The 22426-nt window shown below is 38.3% G+C and overlaps 1 protein-coding gene across 1 annotated transcript in view; it reads right to left on the reverse strand.

Annotated features, from left to right (window-relative positions):
- cacna1aa (calcium channel, voltage-dependent, P/Q type, alpha 1A subunit, a) overlaps positions 1-22426 on the reverse strand; it is a 79871-nt gene that overhangs the window by 24034 nt on the left and 33411 nt on the right. The window contains exons 7-34 of the mRNA XM_041973313.1: positions 21565-21668; positions 21278-21393; positions 20459-20503; positions 20285-20368; positions 19520-19726; positions 18537-18649; positions 18320-18432; positions 18084-18215; positions 17812-17884; positions 17428-17545; positions 16991-17058; positions 16701-16807; positions 14635-14685; positions 13721-13880; positions 12944-13566; positions 12491-12837; positions 12235-12367; positions 11749-11878; positions 11283-11342; positions 11054-11160; positions 6369-6468; positions 6042-6202; positions 5095-5235; positions 4803-5004; positions 4548-4712; positions 4141-4251; positions 1660-1743; positions 210-212 (exon numbers count right to left, since the gene is read on the reverse strand). Of these exons, the coding sequence (XP_041829247.1) occupies positions 210-212; positions 1660-1743; positions 4141-4251; positions 4548-4712; positions 4803-5004; positions 5095-5235; positions 6042-6202; positions 6369-6468; positions 11054-11160; positions 11283-11342; positions 11749-11878; positions 12235-12367; positions 12491-12837; positions 12944-13566; positions 13721-13880; positions 14635-14685; positions 16701-16807; positions 16991-17058; positions 17428-17545; positions 17812-17884; positions 18084-18215; positions 18320-18432; positions 18537-18649; positions 19520-19726; positions 20285-20368; positions 20459-20503; positions 21278-21393; positions 21565-21668 (3858 nt within the window). The remainder of the gene's footprint in view (positions 1-209; positions 213-1659; positions 1744-4140; positions 4252-4547; positions 4713-4802; positions 5005-5094; positions 5236-6041; positions 6203-6368; positions 6469-11053; positions 11161-11282; positions 11343-11748; positions 11879-12234; positions 12368-12490; positions 12838-12943; positions 13567-13720; positions 13881-14634; positions 14686-16700; positions 16808-16990; positions 17059-17427; positions 17546-17811; positions 17885-18083; positions 18216-18319; positions 18433-18536; positions 18650-19519; positions 19727-20284; positions 20369-20458; positions 20504-21277; positions 21394-21564; positions 21669-22426) is intronic.

The following is a 22426-nucleotide window of genomic DNA, read 5'->3' on the forward strand; positions in this document are numbered from 1 at the left end:
ATCTCAGTGGATAGATGTAGCAATCCATTCCAGTATATAGAGACCAATCCTTTACAAACTGTGCATTAGTTCTAAGTAAAGGATATGCAGTGAGTGTAGTGGGTGATTGGAATCCAGTAAAGCATGCTCATCTCACAGCCATAACACTGGTTGGGATGCAGAGAAAGCACATGCAGTAAAATAAGATTTTTAAATAAAACATTACAAACCATCTACATGTGGATGTTGCAGATTTATGGTTTAAAGCAGCAAATTTGAGGATTTTTGGTTGATTCGAAGAACAACCAGACAGATTGACCAAGCCAGTTGTCATGGGTGGGCACAGAGGATTCATAGTGCATTTTGATTGGGTAGAATCACAGCAAGTAGTAGGTGACAGGGGGAGGAAGAGGACGGGGCAAAGTAGATTACAGTAGGTCGTCGTTAAGTTTGTGGACGATTTAAAGAAAGCATGTGAAAAGATAAAAAACAAAAACAGAGCAATCAACAGTCATTGCAGAGACATCAGCACATGAGCAGTTTTCAGAGAACAGATTTTTTTAAGTATAATAAACTGAATTAAGAATCGGGATATCAAATTTTCTTAACAAACGTGCAAAGTATTCCCAGCTTTATACATAAACAAATATATTTTAGAAGGCTAATAGTTAAACAGAGCTAATACAGACAATAGATAATGCCTTTAATCATTGACATTGCTTGTTATCACAGAAAGAAAATGGATATCACAAGTAAATTGTTAAATAGCAAATACTTGAGTAATTCCTTTGTACTTTTTCCATTATTGGGTATAAACTTTTAAATTCCTGTGAATCAAAGCTATCTGATAATACAGTATACACAAGCATTCAGTCCTCATCCATGGAACCTCTAGGTGTGTTCAGAGACCCCCAACTAAATTACTTTCCTCTACCATTTGTATGAACTGTCTAAAGTTAGCTTTAAGCTAGCTAATAAATATGTTCCATATGTCGGTCATTTTTCCTTTGATCTGTCGTGATGTCTTAGTATGAATTTGGTGTTTTGCTCTTAATGTTTTCACCTCAGTCAGCACCAAACCCAGGCAAAGAGTATTCTGTCTGATCAACTAATACAGTTACTCTCATTCACCTTGACTATGAGCTAGATAATGGATGCATAGTCTCCTTTTGGGTATTTCTTTTACAGTTTAACTTGACTTAATGGCAAACACTGTGATTTTCAGTGGAACATCAAGCCTTTAGCTGTTGTGATTAAAAGAAGCCTGATGCAACCTGATAACATGAAAGCCTGCTGGGCTGCTTGGACAAGCTGTGAACTGGCTCTCTACAGAGCATCAGCAAGCTTCCTGCCTTGCTGTCAGTGGCTCAGAGCTGGATCCCCATTCCACCAACTGGGACAATTATATAAGACTTTCAAGAGATGGGGGGCATGCATGACTGAGCAATGGCTCATCAGTGGCATCTAACTCATGCTTTGCTCTTACTCCCCATCTTTTCTAGTATATGTTTCTGGGACCCTGTGACAGATAATGAAAGTTCACAGGCACAAACTGAAATGAGAAAAATAAATAAAACCTTTTGCCAAGTTTATAGCATGTCTTTCTAGCATGTTTCCACCTCAGTACGGAACTTTCAAAGATATACAAAGATGCAAAAATGAATAAATTCTGCTACCTACCCCAAGCTCCGTAACCAGGATGTCAGTAATGCTGCCCAGGACTGTCACACAGTCAAAAATATTCCAGGCATCTTTGAAATAATTCTGTGATTATAACAAGAGAGAAGAAAGACAGAAGACAGAGGAGTGCAAAGTGAAAAACAGGAATGGGTGAGATGACATGCAGCAAGGTGACAGTAAAATGCAGAAGAACATGATGAACAGACAAGGACGAGGTTATAAAGAAAAAAGAAACGGGACAGTGCAACGGGATGGAGCACACATAGGACATATTGAAATAAAAAAATAGAAGGATACAGCGTGATTAAGGTGATATTATAATGAAAAAAGCCAAAAGCAAAAAGATTAAGAGGTAAAGAAAAAAGAAAAGAAGACAGAATGAGATAGAATGAGTAAACATCAGAGAGAAAAGGAGAACAAGAAAGTGGGGAAAAAAAAGATGTCAAACTCAGACAGGAACAGGCAGAAATTAGATGAGACAAATGGACCATCAGTGACGGCATGTTGGATGGATGCCAGCAGACAGGCTAGGGACAAATTGTGCTGCATCAGACGACTACAGCAGTCATCTAATGTCACACATATTTTTATTACTTGAAACCACAAAGACTTACTTAGTGTCAGTAAAATACTTCCAGTCTCAAAACCATTCATAAAATAGCAATATACTCTTATATATGTAATTACTTTGATCAGTATATCATTTTCTATGCATACACAGTTATAATAACAGCTATAATAACATTTAACTATACGTGATCAAAATGTTAAAGTTGAAAGACTCAAATAGAAACAGAAACAGTAAGGAGACAACACGGATATGCAAGAATCTTGCTTTCCTACATATTGCCTGTAGCTAAACTGTGCATTAGACATGAGAAGGGACAAGACAAGAGCAGGAGAGGCCTCTACTGTAATAAACCACCCTCACACACATACACACTTATGAGGGAAGACATTAATTGTTTTTATGATATGCATGCTGAGTTTCCTCAATTAAGATTTGAATCCTCTCTCGCTTAATCGCCACCCTCTGTGTAATCTTTGCTTCTATTTTCACCACCTATATGTCATTCACTCTCCTTTCTCTAAATATTCTCTTACTGCTCCCCTTTTGTTCTTTATCTCCTCCCAACATTCATCCCCAAAAATATATCTTCTATCCATTTTTTCCCTTGTCAGCCTCTTGTGCAGCTCCAGTGGCTGCACATTTTTCTGCTGATTTCTGGCAGCTTCTCATTTCTTTGCATCCATGCTTTTTTTAAATCCCTGGAAAAAAAGCTCATTATTTCCTCCTCATTTTCTTTCAAAATATGCAAAAAATATGTAACACAAAACAATTAATGTGTGTCAATGTGACTGCAGTGAATGCCGAATAGGACACTGACTTAAAGCTTTTATCTACATTATAGTGTCTTTCCGTATATTGTTTTGGTTGTCAGGCAATTGTGAGTGTTAAGTCTTCCTGTTCTCATTAAGTGCAGCTTAATGTACAAGCACCTTTTTTAAAGACTATTAAGATTTAGAAACAACAGTTGTTCTAGGCTTTAAGATAAGGCCAGATTTCAACCAGATACGGTTATATGGAAGTAAATCTGTCTCACCAAGCCTTTTAATTTGATTTTAATTTATTGATTTATTTTAAACATCTAAAAATCAATAAATAATTTTAAATACCACAGTTTTATGCAGTGAAATGATGTGTATAAATTGATGTGTATCTGAAAAAATTGCTTCAGATTATTAATAATTTATATTCACTCTTATTTTTTTAGTAATTGAAATATCAACAGTCCAAAACTGAAGTTTAAAAAAAAAACAAAAAATAAAATAAAATAAAATAAAATAAAATAAAATAAAATGCCCAAATTCAGCTGTCTGAATCCAGTGCTTGAAATTTGCTGTCATAAATTTAGGTTTAATATCAGGGACAAGGATAAACAGTCGATGCTGGAACATCAAACTGGTTTTCAATCAATTAATAATTAACCCAAAAAAAATATTATGCTCTATTGGTCATGTGACATTACATACTTGTACTTGTACAAACACCCTGATCAATAAGCCTGCACCAGTATCTGAGCAACTGGCAGTGGCAAATAAAAAGGTGACTGCTAGTTTAAGTCTGTTTTTAACCTATATTTTTCTCATAAGTATATATGTTAAGTATATATGTTAAGTTGAGTTTTCCTTTGATGCAGGTTATGGAAGCGAATATTTACACCAGCTGGTCATATCTGAGAAAAATCCAGTATGAGGCAGGCCTCATTTTAATCTACTTCAACCCAGTTCAATAAAAACTGTGTCTGATTACTTGTAAGCATTTTCAGCTGTCAGCAGGATATTTAGCCATTATTAGCCTCTTAAATGCTAACACACATATAGACAATCCAGTCAACGGCTGAAAGCAGGAATAACTACCCAGGTAGAATAAGTAGTTCCCTGGTACAGTAGCACTAACCCACACACACATTAACTCACCAATGCGCCAAAGGCAATGATCTTGAGTACACACTCCAAGGAGAAGAGAGAGGTAAACACTATGTTCAGGTTGGCTAATACATCTTCATAGGTTTTAGAAGCTCCGTCATACTATAAAAAAACAAGATACACATAAGTAAATGCAGCACATGCTTTCATGCCAGCTAACCAGTGTGCATATACATGACAAGGGATTGGCAGAAGTTTATGGCATGCAAACACACAAACACACACCTACAGGGAGGAATGGGAGTGAGTATAAAGACATAGACACAGTTCAGCTCACTCAATTCAAAATCAATCAAACAGTGCAAACAGTAACATCTGAGTTGGCTTAACATAACAGTGCTGACTGTAAAATCTTACAAAATGAGGCAGGCAGAAAAGAGAACAAAGTTAGATGTTACCTTCATCATCAGCACGACTGTGTTGAGTGCAATCATAGCCATGATAGTATATTCAAATGGTGGTGACACCACAAACTCCCACATTCGGTACTGAAAGCTTAGTTTGTTTTGAGGCATGTGACGTGTCAGAGGCTTTGCATTGATGGCGAAGTCTATACAAGCTCTCTGTGGAAAAACAAAAGAACACATGTTGGAGTTCTGCTTTCACTCTGCCTGTTTATGGCGCTCCTGAATAACTTATTAATCCTTGCCAACCTCATTCTTTTCTAAACTATAGTCCTCCATCATCTTATCTCCTTGTTCCTGAAAGGTGATGATAATGAGAGCTACGAAGATGTTGACGAAGAAGAAGGGGAAGACCACGAAGTACACCACGTAAAAGATGGACATTTCCATCCGGTATCCTGGGCTTGGGCCCTGGTTCTCATAGGTCGCATCCACTGAATGTTTCAGCACTCTGCGTTGGCAAAGACAAGAGCAGCAGGTTGTTATTGGTTGTCTAAAGGAAATTCATGCTGCAGGTGGCTGCTCATGTCCGTGTACTTACTGCGGCCACCCCTCTCCAGTGGATACAGTGAAGAGGGTGAGAAGGGCCCAAGCCACATTGTCATAGTGGAAATCGTATTTCTTCCACTCCCGCTTCTGCGCCTTCACTTCGTTATCACGTTCGTACACCAGATACTCGCCTCTGAAACACACAAATCACCATACGTATGAGTAACAGTCCGAGTTTGTCCTAATATGTATGCAAATTCTGAATATAAAGGCAAAAAGTTAGATTGATTTGAAGTAGGGATGCACGATATATCGGCATTAATATCGGTATCGGCCGATGTTAGACATTTTTTGACATATCGGTATCGGCCCGATAAGCAAAACTGGGCCGCTATTAACAGCCGATAATTATTTTCGTATAATTGCTGTTTGTGTACGTGTGTCGGGAGGTTTGGCCATGCAGCCATGTTTGGACATGTGACAGCGATGCAGCACTACATTGTGGGATGTAACTGAAGCAAGAAGCAATTTCACCTGTGTGGTAATTTTTCACGGTGTAAAAAGAAGGTACTCGAAAAGCAGTATGCAATATCTGCAAAGTCGAAGTAATGCGAGGAGGATGCCGTGTCAACTCATTCAGCACCACAAATTTGATATGTCATCTGAAAAACTGCCATCTAGAATTTTACAAACAATGGTGGGAAGCTAACACCCCTAATGTTTGCCTTATTTTCACTTTGTACAGAATTTTAAAATCTTAAACCTTTTAAAACAAAATATATATATCAACATCTGTAAATATCAGTTATCGGCCATAACAATAATATTAATATCAGATATCAGTATCGGCCAAAATTTTCATATCGGTCCATCCCTAATTTGAAGTTTAAAAGAAAATATAAGGCATTTGTAATGCATGAAGGGTGATCGGGTTGAATATCATGTAGGTGACCTGAACTTGTTCACAGTTAAGGATGAATACAACTTGTATTTCCTGACCTGCAGTCACGCTCAAACTCTTTGGATTCATCAGTGCAGTAAAAGAAACGGCCCTTGAAGAGCTGCACAGCCACCACAGCGAAGATGAACATGAAGAGTAGGTACACAATCAGGATGTTCAGCACATTCTTCAGAGAATTCACCACACAGTCGAACACAGCCTGAGGACAGAGAAGGACAAGAGAGGGAGGGACGCTGGATTAAAATTGGTTAATTCGTTTTGGTGAGAAGTTGCAAAAGAAGACGCAAAGCCTTCATTTTTGCTACAATAAACTAATCACAGCATTTATTCAACTCTGAGGACAAAATCTTCCTGTGTGGACATACCTTGAGTTTTGGAAGACGTTTAATGGTCTTCAGAGGACGCAACACTCTCAGAACCCTCAAAGACTTGATGGTGCTGATGTCTTTTCCTTTACTGCTCCCCCTACATGTGTGCATTTATACACACACACAGCCACACCACAACAAAGACACACACATACATACACACACAAACAAAAATAAATCAAGTGTCAGCTGTTTTACACGACAGCATTATTCCTCTTAATTTCAAAATGGCAGTGGGCAGCCATTTCTTAATGGGATTTGGATCCGAGTTAACTCACAGTGAGTAACTGCGTCTGGGTTAAATACATAGCAATACATGCAGTATTGCTATCATATTGCACTTACTTCTAAGCGTGAGGTTAGCATTGTAGCTACATGCTAGAGTCACGTGGTATCTTACAACTACAACACATGCTGATATCATTCCTGTCTGAATGCTATCTGGTGGCTACATTTGCTAAACACTTTGCAATGTATTTCAATGCTTTCCAAGGATGGCTGAAGTCTTGGCTTGCACATGCCCAGCTAATGGTGAAGTATATTCATGCTGCATTGAAACCTTGCTTTCCATGCTGCAATATTTCTTCTTTTCAGCAGCAGTCTGAGTAATAAAGAACTTTATTTTTTCCTAAAACATTTACAGAGAGAGTTTAGTGCCACATAAATAACCCCATGACTACCTAACAACAATAGAGCGCTCTCTAGCATAATAAGTAGGAAAAAAAGGATATAAAAACTTAATGAACTCAAAATATTACAATTCAGTTTGTAAAGAATGTTAAAACCTGAATAAACAGTCAAACTCTCTCTTTGTATGACTCAACATTTCCAGAACCATTAAGGTATAACTAAGATCTGCTGGTTTTGCAGCATTGTTCGAACAACATGGAATCTTGTCTTGAAGAAGTCTGGCCAAGACGAAAATGCTTTAATAAGCATCTCTTGATGAAATGCTAAGCCAAACATGATAAAGTAGAAAAGCTAAATTTACTCTTTTGGGTATGTTGAATACACATGAACTATAAATAATGTTTAAGATTCACAAATAAGCCAGAAAGTGAATAATCTGGTAGTATTACACATTTAGGATTACAGACTGTGTTAAAAGAATACAGGGTTTGACTGACACTGAAAGATGGCAACTCAAGAATTAATTGCTTCATGTATTTACATAAATTAATCATTTTGTTGTCAAAATGAGAAACTTTATTGTTGGTCTAAATGCTTGATATTTAAAACTTTGCACATTAACAGTAAAGAGATTAAGTTGAAAGGTTACTGAAAAAGGTCCTTAGAAGAGAAAGCAGCTGTGCGTACAGCTGCCTGGTCCTTACAGCTGTCAGACCAGATGGTGGAGTGCTGGTGGTTGTGTATAATTGTGTGACTTGTGTGTAAGGATGCACATGTGTGATTGGGTGTTTGTTTGAAGCACTTAGTTCCTCCACAATTGTTTTTTCTCCATTCTCACCTTATTGTTGAAAATTTCCCATAAGGTTCCTTACAGGCACTTACTGACAGAGTTTCTATCAGTATTTACTCTTTTGGTTATATTTTGTGATAACCCTTCAATTAGCAGCAAATGTCGCTTTGAATCTGTGTTATTCAGCTGAGGATGCAGGTTAATATGAGGTTTAGTCATGTTTAAAGCAGAGTTGTTCCATGGTGAACAATGGAATAAACTCAACAATAGGCAAGTACAAAATTTCAGCTGTGAAGAGGGATGGATGACTAGGTAACAGGTGTGTGGTCACAAGAACAGATGCTGAGACTGCAGAAGAAGAAAATGGGGAGGAGAAAGACAGAGCACTTTACCCGCCGCCGCTGTTGGTGATCCGAACGAAGAGATGAGGAAAGAGTGAAAGACAGCAAGAAACAGGGAGAGTGGAGACAAAAAGACAAAGGGTGGGAGAAAGACACAAAATGGGACACAGAGAAAGGAGGTAAAACATCCATATGAAAGACAGAGAGGAAATAAGAGAACACAAAACTTGCTTCTTTTAGGAACATCCCTCTAACTAAGAGATGACTAATACTTAATCAAACAATCAGGTGCAGTTACTGTGCAAATCCCACTGATAGACGGTCAACAGGCCAGATATTGTCATCTTTCAAGTGTGAAAATATGACTGAATAAGTTTTTAAACTGGAAATTTTAGTCCCTATAAAGACCAATGATTAACAGTGAGGTTCAGTAAAAAGTTGAATAAAATTTAAATGGTAAAATTGCCACGAATGAGGCCGGCAAGCATGATCAACATTCTTAAATGCATAATGTCTAAACAGTTCAACAACAAGTGCCAAGTCATAAGAGTGTAAAGGTATTCTTTTAAACTAATCAAACTCAATTAGTCATCACCTCCGCCTCACAATCATGTCTGGACAAGAATGTGAGTACAGAAATAAGCAGGACTGCAGAAGAAATGACCAAAGACACTGCAGCCCTCAGACCTGACTGATTGGATTAAAGGAGTGATAAAAATCTCCAACGAGACGACTGTTCCTTTCTGGAGTGCTGGTTGATTTCCAGCAATTGAATTAAGGCACTATCTGGAAGTGTATGAGTCTGTCATGACTGTGTCTGATCTCCCCATCAGCTATTAGTGTTGTTAACCCCTACTGCAGTTACATCAGGTCTATTAGTTAAATTGCTATTTATTGGTGAAACATTCCCGCATTTCTACTTTCAGTCCAAACAATGCCTGACTGTATTCACCTGAGTATAATCTTAACATTAAATGGGAAAAAATTTGCATTTGCAGGTCGCAGAGAAGAAATACAGACAGAAGACCGTAGCAAGAAGCTGAAGGACATAGTTAAAGACAGATGTAGAAATATTCATACACACACGCACAAAGCAGAGAGTCAACAAAAGCAAGTAGGGATAATGTTAGTGAAGAAAACACACATATAAAGATGATTCAGAAAGAACAACTGGGGGAAAAAATCAAGCTAAATGATATAGCGCCACCACTACTGCCCCGTGTATCTGTCTAGTCAAGATTTCTTTCTCATGTTGACCTAGAATCTGTAATCAGCAACATCTTTGTTTTAATTTCTCCTCTTGTGAGTCAAGATGTCCCACTGCCATCCCAGAATCACAAATCTAAACCATTTCATTGACTGTCAACCTGGTGTGTTTACATCCAATGTAACAATACAGCAGATAATTCGTAAAATAGGATTACCTTGGCTCCAATATGGTAGGATAATTTCCTTTTATATTGAGATAAAACTAAATTTTAAAGAACTAAAAAATAGTTTTTCCTGAAATCAGAAAGACAACAAAGAAGTAAGGGGGATTCTGTGTGTTGCTATGAGTGATGAAAGAGGTGAAGGAATAGACATAGAGTGATGGAAGAGGAGGTGAGAACTGTAACTATGTTTATCTGGGTGTGCTGCCAAAGAAAGTTTCACTATAATTAACAACTGTGAGTTTTACTATATGGCAGTAACAGTAGTTAAAAAAATGTAGCTCCAGAACATTGAGCCAAAAGCTGCCCAAACAAACTCTGAAAGGGCCACAATGTTAGTGTATATGCTGGTGGGAGGGGAAAAAAGCCATAACTGGCAAAATTTTACACTTCAGTTCAATTTACGTTCACTGAAATTTGCAAATAAATTGATCAAATTGTTCATTTGTCACTGCAAATATATTTGAACACATATATTCCAACTGTGATAATTACAGCAATAATGCATCCTATAAATATCCAAGAAATTGTCTTTGGTAACAAGATTTTCACTTAATCCCACAGGTAATCTATAATAAAGGCAGTATAAACATTTTAGTGTGTGTTGCTGTTTTATTATTGCTATAAGACAATGAAGGTCAACCTCATCCTAGCCAACAAGCTTCAATTACTAATCAAAACAAGAAAAAGGCTTAGTGCTGTGCAAAATTAGAGGCAAAAGAGAAAAAACACATGTCTGACTTTACCAAACAAAAAAAGCTGCTTCTACAGTATCACTTACATTTCTCTTAACAAAGCAAAAGCAACATTCCTAAGCACACTCATAACCTAAACTTTGACTTGACTCACTTACGAACTGTATTTGATCCTCGCAGTCATGCAGATTAAGTAAAGTTTAAAGTACCTGCTTTGCCGAGGAGAAAGGTGTGGAGCTTTTTGGAAGCATGCCCAGCATGACCAGGCCTGGCTTTGCATTGGGCACTTTAACTCTAGAACGCCCTGGGCACTAAAGGGTTACAGGTGCAAAGGGTGGTCCTCACCTCTCACATAGGAAGGCAGAGGTAGATAGGAAGGTGATGCTGGGGCATTATTTTTTTTAATATGTAGGGGTGTAAAGCAGTTGGCAGGGGGGACTTTGAAGGAGGAGAAGCTTAGAAATGGAAGGACTACAGGACCAAATGATGGATTTGAGAGAAAAAAATTAAGGAAATGGTCATTCAGTATGTAAAGGACTGCCTATTTGTCCTGTAATAAGCTTTAAGCAAAAGCCTAAATGAGGAGGGACACAGAAATGGGAATTGTTGAGCGAATGACAAGATGTGGTAGAAAATAAAAACAAAACAAAACAGAGAGCTAGGGTAAGGAGAGGCAGAAGGTGAGTAACGAGGAACATGGGAAACTGTACTCCAAGGTACCAGTGAGGCTGTACAGCTACAAGAGGTGAAAGAGCAGGGAGAGGACAGGATAGGGGGCAGCAGAAGGGAGACTTACGTGAAGGCAAAGGCCACCAGAGCACCACTAACCACTATAAAGTCAAGGATGTTCCACAAGTCCCGGAAATAAGAGCCCTGGTGCAATAGCAACCCCAGATCTACCATCTGGAAGAGAGACGGAAAAACACTGGCTGATGATGATGATGCACACTGTTAGCTCTGGAGAACATTAAAAAGGTGTAGGGGATTTCAAATATGTCTGTTCTTGATTTGAGACATAGCCCTACCTTTATCAGCATCTCAAATGTAAACACTCCTGTAAAGACATAGTCGAAATAGCGGAGAACCTGTACAAAAAGAAGAAAATTAATTTACTGCTGTATCCAGCTTGTGGAACAATGAGAAGAGATGGATGTAGAACAGTTGATTTAACTCTGAAAAGCACATCTGAGAGAAAGGGAAAGCGGGAGTTTATCTCTCTTAGGATATTTTTTAAAATGGCAAAATTATAAAGAAAAAAAAACAATTCTTCTATAATATTCATTGAAAATCAATACAATTGTGGATTTAACTGGTTTGAATGTTTTAGATGTTACTTCACATCAAATGATTACTGGTCTGACCCACATATTTAGAAGGCTGGGGTGACGTTATAAGCAAAAACTAACCTGCAAATCAAATCAAATAAAAAAAATGCACATACACAATATTTCAGATAATGACAGCATCAATAATTTCAACTGGCTTTCTTACATTGTTTCGAGGGGATTCAGGCCAGACCGGGTCTTCAGCAGCCAAGGCAATGCTACTCATGGCAATGACCAGCAGGATGCACATCTCAAAATAACGCAGGGTGCAGATGTAGTGACACGCCCTGCGAAATCTGTGAGCACACAAGGATGTTTGATTTTCTTTTGCATCTACCAAAGAGCTGGTAGAGATTTTGCACTTGTTAATGAGCCAAAATTAAAATTGTCCACTCAGCATATTCGAGAATTGTTCTTTTTTTTTGCAGGTGTGTTCCTATTTCAGTAGACAATTCTACTAATGGGTCACCAAAATGCAGTTTTCATACTAAGATCTATAATAGTAGTATTTGTTGTTTCCCAAAATGTGTACAAGTTACAGTTATTTGACTAGAGATTAGAGATTAACTCAATACCATCAAGGGAATTGCCTTGCCAGTTTTTTCAGTAAATTGCCATAGTGTCAGTAAATATGTGTTCGTGCATCACATACGGGTTTGTGGTGGACAGGATGAACATGGAACTATATGGAGGCATGGGCCTGGGTCCTCCTTGGCCTCCCTTATCATCATCATCATCCTTATCCTCCTTTGCTGGAAGAGGCTCTGTGTTGGCATTTTTATTAACTAGGCCACAAGGCAAGAACGAAAAGAGGAATGTCATTGAGTTGAAATGACAGTTTGCTATATAAGTAAACAGTTAAAGAAGGAATGAAAGAGTAAAAACACACACCTTTACTCTGGTCTTACCTTGCAGTATAGCATTTTTGGATGGAAAAATGGGCATATCCACAGCAGTGTAGTCTGGGTGGGGCAGTCTGATTACACTGTTGGTACGGTGATGACTGATATTCCCATAACTATCTAATGTGACCAAACTCCCGTGAGTGCCGCTGTTGGCAAGGTGGAGGGCAGATCCAAAGGCAGGGACTACAGCGTGCTTAAGTCGGTTAGGGTGACCCTCTGTGGGCGGAGTAGAACCAGAAACAAGTTTGGTGTTCATGAGGTTGTCCATATCCTCACTGTACTGGCTATTCTGCCTGGAGAGGCTCTTTTGGATGGGCCGTGTGGTAGAGAGGTTAGGAACACTGCAATCCCTACAGGAAGATGAAGAGATAATAGTATGAGTTTTAGAACAAGAATAATGGCAAAAGAAAGAGAAAAATTTTAGAATGCAGGAAAAAGCAATGAAGAAAGGCTTACTTCCTTCTGTGCTGGCACATCCTCCTCCCCTCACCCTCTGTTTGAGTTCCATGCCGATTTCTTCTTGGCTTTCTCTCACTGCCATTGCCAGCTCCTTCATGTGCTCCTCCACCTCCCTCCACCCCTTTGCTCTTGTGTCTCCCTGATTTTCCAGCTCCTTCCCCACCATCCTCACCATCTTCTGCATTTTTACGATGTGACCTGGGCTTCCTGTGCTCCGACTGCCCTCCCCCTCGGCTGCCACTCCGGGTGTGGTGATGGCGTCTTGATGGCCTCTCCTCCGAGCCTGGCCCAGGAATGACTGTGGCATCCAATCGGACATGAGATTTATGGTGATGTTCACCTTTACGGCTCCGCCTACTCTCTGTGGACTCCCCTCGGTCCAGGGGTGGCCGGGGTGGTCCTGAACCACCTCCACCACCTCCTGCTACTTGTCCATGATGCTCATGGAGCCGTGTTTGCTTGTGGAACTCATCCCCAGGATGGTGCTGGCTCACGCAGAGGTCTGAATTGTTGGCAGTGTTCTTGTTGGTGTTATTGTTTCGGTTCTCAAGGGGGTCGACGACTAGGGGTCGATCCAGATGGGTCTTCATGTCTGGACGGATGTGACGTGAATAATTGACCTTCATGAAAAGAGAGAACAAAGAAGTGCCGGTAAAAATAAAAGATAGTAAATCTAATATTGCAGCTGCAGATTAGAGTCACATCTGACAAATGCCAGCCAACTTGTGTACACTGATAGCACAAGTCTAAAGGCTTGTTTGCCTTGTCCTTTACATTGTTCTGCTCCTCCCTTGCCTTCCAGCGGTCATCAGAGTCCAGCTCGTTGTAGATGGCCTCGCGGCTGGACACCAGAGTCTGCTTCCTTAGCTCCTTGGTGCGCTGTTCCCAGACCGACTTATTGACCCCTTTATTGTGGTTCTTTTGCTGCTCTTTACTGCAGGTAAGGCAAGGAGAAGAAAAAAAAGGCCGGATGTAAAACCTGTTGTGGTGCAAATATACATTCAAAGACATGAGAATGATGATGTGAAATACCAACACCAAAAGTATATAAAATAGGCAGGACAGAAGAACACACTGGGGCCCACAGATATGTAAGGGTCATTTGGCTGGGCCAGTGGAACAGGTCTACACAGCTTGCCAAAGAACAAGACGGTTCAGCCTTACTTTGGTAAACTATACGGTGACACCGTGGAGGATAAAACTGAGGAAAAGTCCAAATTAATTCTAATAACTTACACATAAACAACCCAAATTTATTATATTTAATAAACAGGTGTTGAGCTGGACAAAAAAAAAGAAAAAAAAAAAAAAACAGGACCCAATATTCCCCACTGACCTAAACAAACTAATTAAACTGAGTTTTTTTTATTACACAAACACAAAAATAGTTAGTGACCACCTCCACTTATTACCCTCCAAAACGTCTACAAACTTTAACTTGATTTTCTCTCAGGGCCAGCAGTCAACCACAGTAAAGCAACAGCCATACTGCAAGGAGCAGGCAACAGAAAAGGTACTCTTAAAATAAGCCAACACTAATAACAGCTAAAGAAAAGCCAGAGATGTAATTTATAAAGGAAAGTTAATAAACCAAAGGAAGTTATAAAACACACAAAAAAAGCAAGGAATGGCTGTAACTTCAAACAGAAGGGATTCGGAAATAAATAAACAAATAAATAAATAAATACCAGTTCAGAAAGGGGTCGGTTGCGTTGTGACACTCACTGTGTACTTTGTTGCTGAGGAGGGAAACAGCTAGTGAGTGAGATGGCACAAAAGAACAGGAGGAGGATTTCATTCCAAAATGGGCAATCCATTCAATACGTTAAAGAAAAAAAGTCCATCTTCTACATGAAATGTGCTGTAAAAATTTATTTAAAAAAAAAGTAACTACTAATTAACATATTTCTGAAGAACAAAAAGTGAACAGATGCAAAACTGAACAGATGCCAGCAGTAGTTTAAGACAAAAAGATTCAGCATTTTGGAATGCAATCCCTCACATACACAGACACAATACAGTACAACATGTGCATCCAAACAGAACTTCACACAAACCAACACCACATCAGTAAAGGTGTTTCATATCTTAACTGAAAGCAATCCCAGTTTTAAGCATCTCACTAACACCACATTCTAACTCCTGATATTATTTCTTGTATCTGTTTATACAGTATATTTTTATATATTTTTATAAAATGTGTTTTACATATTACATCTCTTATAAAATATACTTCAAAAGCTGAAATGTAAACCAACTTTCTAAAAAGATCAAGTAATGTTCCTGTGCATTCACTATATTCAATAACAAACATACTGGCTTGTAACTTCAAACGTTTTACACTAAAAGCTCTTATATGTGAATATGTTGTGTGCTGATGATGATAAACTGTATAAAGGGATGCAACAGTTCAAGCCAAACAGTGAGTGATTAAAAAACAAATGCACTGCATTGTTTATGTATTCCCATTTTAAATTGTAGAATATAAGTTGGACTCGTGTAGCCTTGTTTTCCCTGGATTTTATGTATGGCACCCTTTTTTCCGAGTCTACCGCAGAATATCTTCTTAAGAGATTCTTCATGCACCACTGGTGGCCCCAAGTTTAAAATCCCTGCTTGGAAAAATAAGAACCAATCCCAGTGGAATTTCAATAACTTTCCTTTTTTTTACAGGACAAATTAGGGATTTGGATTTACACTGATACAGTGAAAAGAGATGCAGACTGAAGCTCTAAATTACCTAAAGCTTACCAGAAATTTAAACCAATGGCCTTTAAAACTTAATGCAACATTTAGATTCATCTTTCATGATTCCTTCACACAGCAGGAACAGGTGGTCAGTTTCCTGAGAGTGTGTATATAAGAAAACAACCTCAGTAGGTAAATGGCAGGTTATTTTTCTCCTATATAAATTCAGCTTTGCTCACTATACTGACATACACACACACACATCCACACACATACAAAGTACTGAAAAAATATTTAATTTTAACAATCAGTTCCAATGTAAAGTAAAATTTACTGATACATAGACAAATGCTCACAGCACTCTGAAGTACATCACACAGTTCAAACGTGACGAAAACAATTTAATTCATGAAATGATGAAAAAAATGAGGAATTTTAACCAAAACTAAGTCTGAGCTGTATGTGAAGGAGAGTGAGCAGGTTAAGACTGTGTGCACCGATTATGTGTGTGGTGTCCCTGCTGTAAACAGAGAGTTCAAAGACTCTTCTGACTTAAGGAGAGCTTGCCCAGAGTAGCATGCACATGTGTGTGTGTGTGTGTGTGTGTGTGTGTGTGTGTGTGTGTGTGTGAGCAAGGAGGGGGGTTTCAGTATGCACAACAGTGTGGCAAAGTAATAGATAAATAAAAGAAGAAAAGCAAAGAAAGAGATGACAAGAAGATATGAGTATAGGCATAGGTTTCATTAAATTTGCCAGATAAATGTTTCAAACTGTTAAAATGACTACATGCAGATTTTCTGCATTCATGTTTTCTTCATCTAGCGTGCTGTGCATTAAATTGAGTTTTAATTCGAAAACAAACAATAAAAATAGATAATTTTTATTGTTTATTTAATAGACTGATACCAGATCAAGCGATGTGGTAAGAGTCCAAACTTGAAAAGATGACAGGTTCAGGCACTGTCATCTCTCAAAAGTGCTGAATCCTGCAGAAGTGTTTGACATTTAGATGCTGGTGTTGAAAAAAGAAAAAGAGGATGCCACAGTAACAGAGACAAAAACTCACGCTGCAATGGAGAGGTTGGCAGCAGACAGTGGGCTGACTTCAGCCACCTCCTTGGCTTTCTGCAGGGCAATTTTCTGACTGGCAGCCTCCTCTTCCTCCTGTTCATCCTGCAGAGAGATTAGGAAGGAAATCAAAAGCATCAGATGAGTAAAGTGGGAATAATAGGGTGTAAAAATGTAAAGGAAAAAAAAAAACAAAACAAAGAAAAAAATTCATTTGCTAGTGGAATCGCCTTTTTCTAAATGCAAGAAATTGTTCAGAGATGTTAAGAAAATTTGAATGCATTGTACCTTGGTCAGTTCCTGTGCATTCGCCAAATTGTCTACAGCAATGGCCAAGAACACATTTAGCAGAGTGTCTGAACACAGAGTTAAAAGCCATCCAGCATCTAGGAGATTGTACACGATATACATCATGCCTATAAAAGAAGTGGCTAAACCACTTACATTATATTATTCTTGGCAGGTTCACATATTGGATTGCACAAGAACCAAGAAGGTCACAGCTCACACTATATTCACAATGCAATGACATCCCCAACACCAACCCCACACTAACTGGTCTGTTTAGCTTACAAAAAATAGACAAGTGAGTATAACGGTCATTAAACAAGGAAAGAAGAAGAAAAAACTAATTAAACTGTGATGCATAACTGCAAATGTCTTTATTTTAAGTATTTGGCTAAGTGTTAGATGTCCTTCTTTGCCATATCACAGTCAAAGGATACAGTTGCCGAAAAGTGTGAGAACGATGAAGAAAACAGAGAAGGCCATGCCCTTGTTGACTCCACCCTGAGACTGGATGCCATCATACATCACCACGTTCCAGTCCTCACCTGTCAGGATCTGTCACACACACACATATATATACAGACACAACTAATCAGATTTTATCAATGATCTTATGATAAATATGCACACACACAACATGGATTCACGAACATGGAAGTTTCTGCTCAGTCATTTGACTCACTAAGGATAAATAAAAACTCTAAAGTAGGATTTTACATTTCATATGTATAAAGTCTTAATTTAAATCTAGACCTTGTTTTCTTCAGCCAATGCACTTCTATCTCCTTCTATCTTTTTTGAAAAAAAAAGTGTCTGTTCACCTGAAACACTGTCATTATTGCTGCGGGGAAGGTATCAAAATTGGTTGGAGGGGTTCCATTTTCAAAGTTAAACCTAGTAGGATAAAATAGATGGAAAAGACAAGTGTGAGAAAAACATAGTGGCAGTGAATATAAAGAGAATAACAAGATATATCTTACAAGCAAATGTTATGCCAAAAAAAAAAAAAAAAGAAATGCAGAAATGCATCTCTTATTAGAAAATTAAATGATGACTTTTAAATAGAGGAGAAAGACAAGAAAACAACACTGACTGTCCCCCAAAGAGCTGCATGCCCAGTAGGGCAAAGACAACTATGAAGAGGAAGAGCAGGAAGAGCAAGCTGATGATAGACTTCATGGAGTTGAGCAGAGAGACGACGAGGTTACGCAAAGATGCCCAGTACCTGACGAGCAGAGACGAGTAGCATGTGTTTAGTTGAGGTTAACCTGAGTATAATATGATGTTCTTTATTTAAATAAAAGAGATGCTAATGTAATGGTGACTCACTTGGTGACTTTGAAGATCCTTAATAACCTGAGAGCTCGCAGCACACTGATGCCAAATGATGTACCGGGCTGAATGATGGACCACAGTACTTCAAAAATACTGCCACTTATCACCTGATAGAAACCCAGACAAATGTAAAGACCGGTTTATTAAACATGATATGCAAATGATGTGTTTATATACATGTAAACAGTAACTTTTTTATCTCAGAACTCACAATGCAGTCAAAGCAGTTGAAGGAGGAGTTGAGGTAGGCCTGCCTGCCCAGGCCGTACAGCTTCACGAACATCTCTGTTAGGAATATTCCCAGGAAGATGAATTCAGCTAAATCTACACAAAGAAAGGTGGAATAATTGTCAATTAGCACAGTCATTATTACTGATGCTCCAAGCTCAGCTTCTTAAAGGTCCCATATTATACATTTTTTCAACAATTTCATATGGGTGTCAGAGGTCCAACATCATTGTTTTCAAAGGGTATTACCCCAAATGCAGCCTTGGTCCTTAATTTCAGCCATTCACAAAGTGGCTCTAGTGAGCTCTACTGAGAACAGGCTGTTTCTGTGTCTGAACCTTTAAATGTTCATGAGTGGTGCCTGTCCACGCCCACTCCACGCCCCTCTCTGGGAAAGGATCCGCATTTCGCCCGCTCTTTTATTTTAGAGGGCAGGCTCAGCTAGCCGGGGGAGGGTCAAACACAGGCTATGAGGACACATATGACTGTTAGAAAACCTTTAGAAAGTGAATTTTGCATAATATGGGACCTTTAATTCATTGTTTTAGCTTGGGTTAAACCATCTATATTAGGGAAAACAGGTTTTTTAAAACATCTTTTTTTCTGTCAATCACAAAGTGAAAATAAAAGAAAATTACAAATCAAGTTTATTAATTTTTCCCGCCTTGTTCTCAGAAAGTTTTCAGAAATAGCTCAAAATTAAAGATTAGCCTAAAGATCAGTATCGATACATTTTTCATGTAGTAAACCTCTGCTTCCCAGAGATATTTCTGAAACTAAAAACAAATAAATTTGTTTCAGCACAGTTTCTAACTCTATTAGGATGTGCTCATGTTAAATGTTTTCTCGGATTTAGTCATATTACTAAGGAATTTGCTAACCGACTCCCTTCTAGTTTTCCTTGATGACAGCATTTGAGTATTTGTGGAGATAATCTGTGCTCAAAGTGGTGCCCCTCACACTCACATAGAAAATCTGAAAGTGGTTCAGGCTGGTCGTAGTGCACCACAGCCACACACAGCGTGTTGAGTCCCACTAAACACAGTACGGTCCAGTAGAAGGCCTGGGACTTGACAACGTGTCGGATAAAGAAGCGGAATCTTCGTTCCCGCCGCTTAAAAGTTGATCCTTCCAGCTTAGAGCTCTTCAGGCTGGCACGAGCAAAAGGTGAACCTGAGTGTTTTCATAACATATTGCACTTCGTTAGTTTCACTGGGTTTTTTTTTTGCATAATTGCACAAACATATGAATTTTAAAATAAGGATCATATTCATAAGGTCAAAAAGTGGATATACTGTTATTAATGCTGGTAACAAGCATTTGTTTTTATACGCAGGTAAGATTGGAAATTCAGTCATGATAGATTATAATGTAGATTATCTTTTAGACAGATTGCACTGTCCCAAAACATGTTGTACATTATATCACTTTTAGAAAAAAATAAAATGTCTTAAGAAATTCATAAGAAATTTGTTGGAATGAGAAGATTGGTGACAGATGGGCTGGAGGAGTAAAGCTGGAATGACATAACAAGGGCAGCTTGAAGACAGATGAGGGGCTTCAGGAAAGAAAAATGTAATATTAGGAGCAGAGAAAAGGAAAGGAAAGGGCAGGAGGGCGAAGGAGAGGAGGGTCAGGTAATGCTGAAATTCAAGATAAGATAGCATCTCTATGTACCTGTGGTTTGTCTTTGTGTGCGAGTGTGTGTGAGAGAGACAGACTGAATCTTACCCACTGCCAGATCTCCCTCCCCTTCCTCTGGATTTAGAAGCTCAGCTTTGCTCTTATGGTTCTTCGTCGCTCTCCTACGAGAACCTGGAAGAAAAACGCAGCAACACCAATGCTGACTTTTGCATTGTTCTGCATTTAATATCTTTATTAGAGAAACTCAGTCTGAATACATACCGTCATAATCATTTTCATTTTCATCGTCTGCCAAGATGACCTCTTCTACAAAACAAGCACAAACAAAAATTAGTTTGACATGTACATCTGCCTGCCCCACATTATTTACAATGTTTAAAGTCCTTTTCCTATTATCCATTGTCATTTAGTATTTTAATTAAAACTGGAGACAAAGACTGCACCTGTGTGAGTTACTAATCCTCTCTCATTTCTTTATTAGCTTCTGTTTTCATGTAAATTGTGTTTTTGAGTAGATCAAAGGTCTACTCCTTCTATCTTCTATTTGTTTGTTCCCTCCAACATCTACCATTTGACTTTTTATTCTTCTTATCTTTCACACATCTTTCTTGCTCTCAACAGATGGGTAAAAGGACTAGAGAAAGAATGACAGTTGAGTGATGGATTTGTCTGGCATCAGTAGCCTCTCAGTTACAAGAAAATGTTCCAATGACTACAGGAAAAATAATAATAAGCAAACCAGCACTACTGCCAACATTGAGGTGTTATTAAGTCCTGCCAAGAGACAAAGATTTTCAATTACAAAATATATATAGTCATAGTTATTAGAAACCTATTGGTAGATATTGGCTAAAATGGATACAGGTCTAATTCAATGTGACTATTTAGTGTACCAAGTTCTGAGTAATATCATCTATAAAAAAAAATTGTTTCATTTATAGGATTTCTTTTATATATGCACTGATTTCTACTTTGTACTATATCTTTGTACTATAATGCAACACATTACATGTAAGATGTTGTTAAGACTGAGTTACTGTCTGTGAAAAAGTTGGAACATGTATAGTAAAATGTACCCACCAGCTTTGCAGATCCATTCTAGATAACCATTGAGTTCCCTTTCAATCTGCTGTTGTCGTCTGAGCTTCAGGAACTCACTCCTGTTCTCCACACGCTCTCTCTCTTTGGCAAACTCCCTACAGCGACACACACAACACAAATACATCAGTATATACATCAGCACGTAAAGATATATATATATATATATATATATATATCTATATATATAAATATATATAGATATATATATATCATGTCATAGTGTGACAAATTGCATATTATCTTTATACATCCTCTCAGAGACTTACCCTGACAACACACCAAGCACCAGGTTGAGCATGAAGAAGGAGCCGATGATGATAAGGGGGATGAAGTACATCCAATTCCATGCACTCCCTGAGGCGTCGTTGCTCTGGAAACACCCGCACAAAGACATCATACAGAGTAATCAATGTTTAGCCATGCACCCATGCAACTGATATAATAGCATCTGAGCTAACACAGATGTCACTTTGTTCACAATTAATCAATGAGTATTGAAAATCTGAGTGATCATCATCATAATTATATCCAATTCAATAATAAGAAAAACTCATTATTGATTACTTATTTTACAGTAAATTATGGGCTGCTGTGTCTAAGTTTAAAGGAAAGACAGCTGAGCAAACTAAACTGTGATGTAGCTCTAGTGACCTGTTTCTGTTTGTGTCTTCTGGAAGATGAAAGTATTCTGGTGAAGTGAATGTGTTTTCAGGTCTGCGTCCATATATTTAAAAAAAAGGAAAATTTGCCCAATTTTTAAGGATGAATCAATGTGCCGTTCACTGTTGTTGGAAATATAAACAGCAGGAATGACATGAATTTGCTTTAAATCACCTCAGAAAGTAAATGTGTATCTGCCACTTTGTTTAGCTGCTCTGTCTGAGTAAATAATGTATAACAAATACTTTGCTTGTTCCCTCTCTGTCACAACCATCCTCGTCGAAACGACCCTTCCATTTGCTTTCTTGTCATCTACTTCTTGTTTTTTTGTCTCTTTTTCCGCAACATCTTTTTGAATGCCTTCTCCTAGCTTCTTTTACCTGTCTATAATTAATTCCAATATATGTTCATCAATTCCTTGATGCCTTCCTTCTCTCCTTGAACCTCCCATTCCTTTCCCTATGTGTG

This window comes from Melanotaenia boesemani, chromosome 2 (genome assembly GCF_017639745.1).
Source record: "Melanotaenia boesemani isolate fMelBoe1 chromosome 2, fMelBoe1.pri, whole genome shotgun sequence".
Taxonomy (NCBI): Eukaryota; Metazoa; Chordata; class Actinopteri; order Atheriniformes; family Melanotaeniidae; genus Melanotaenia; species Melanotaenia boesemani.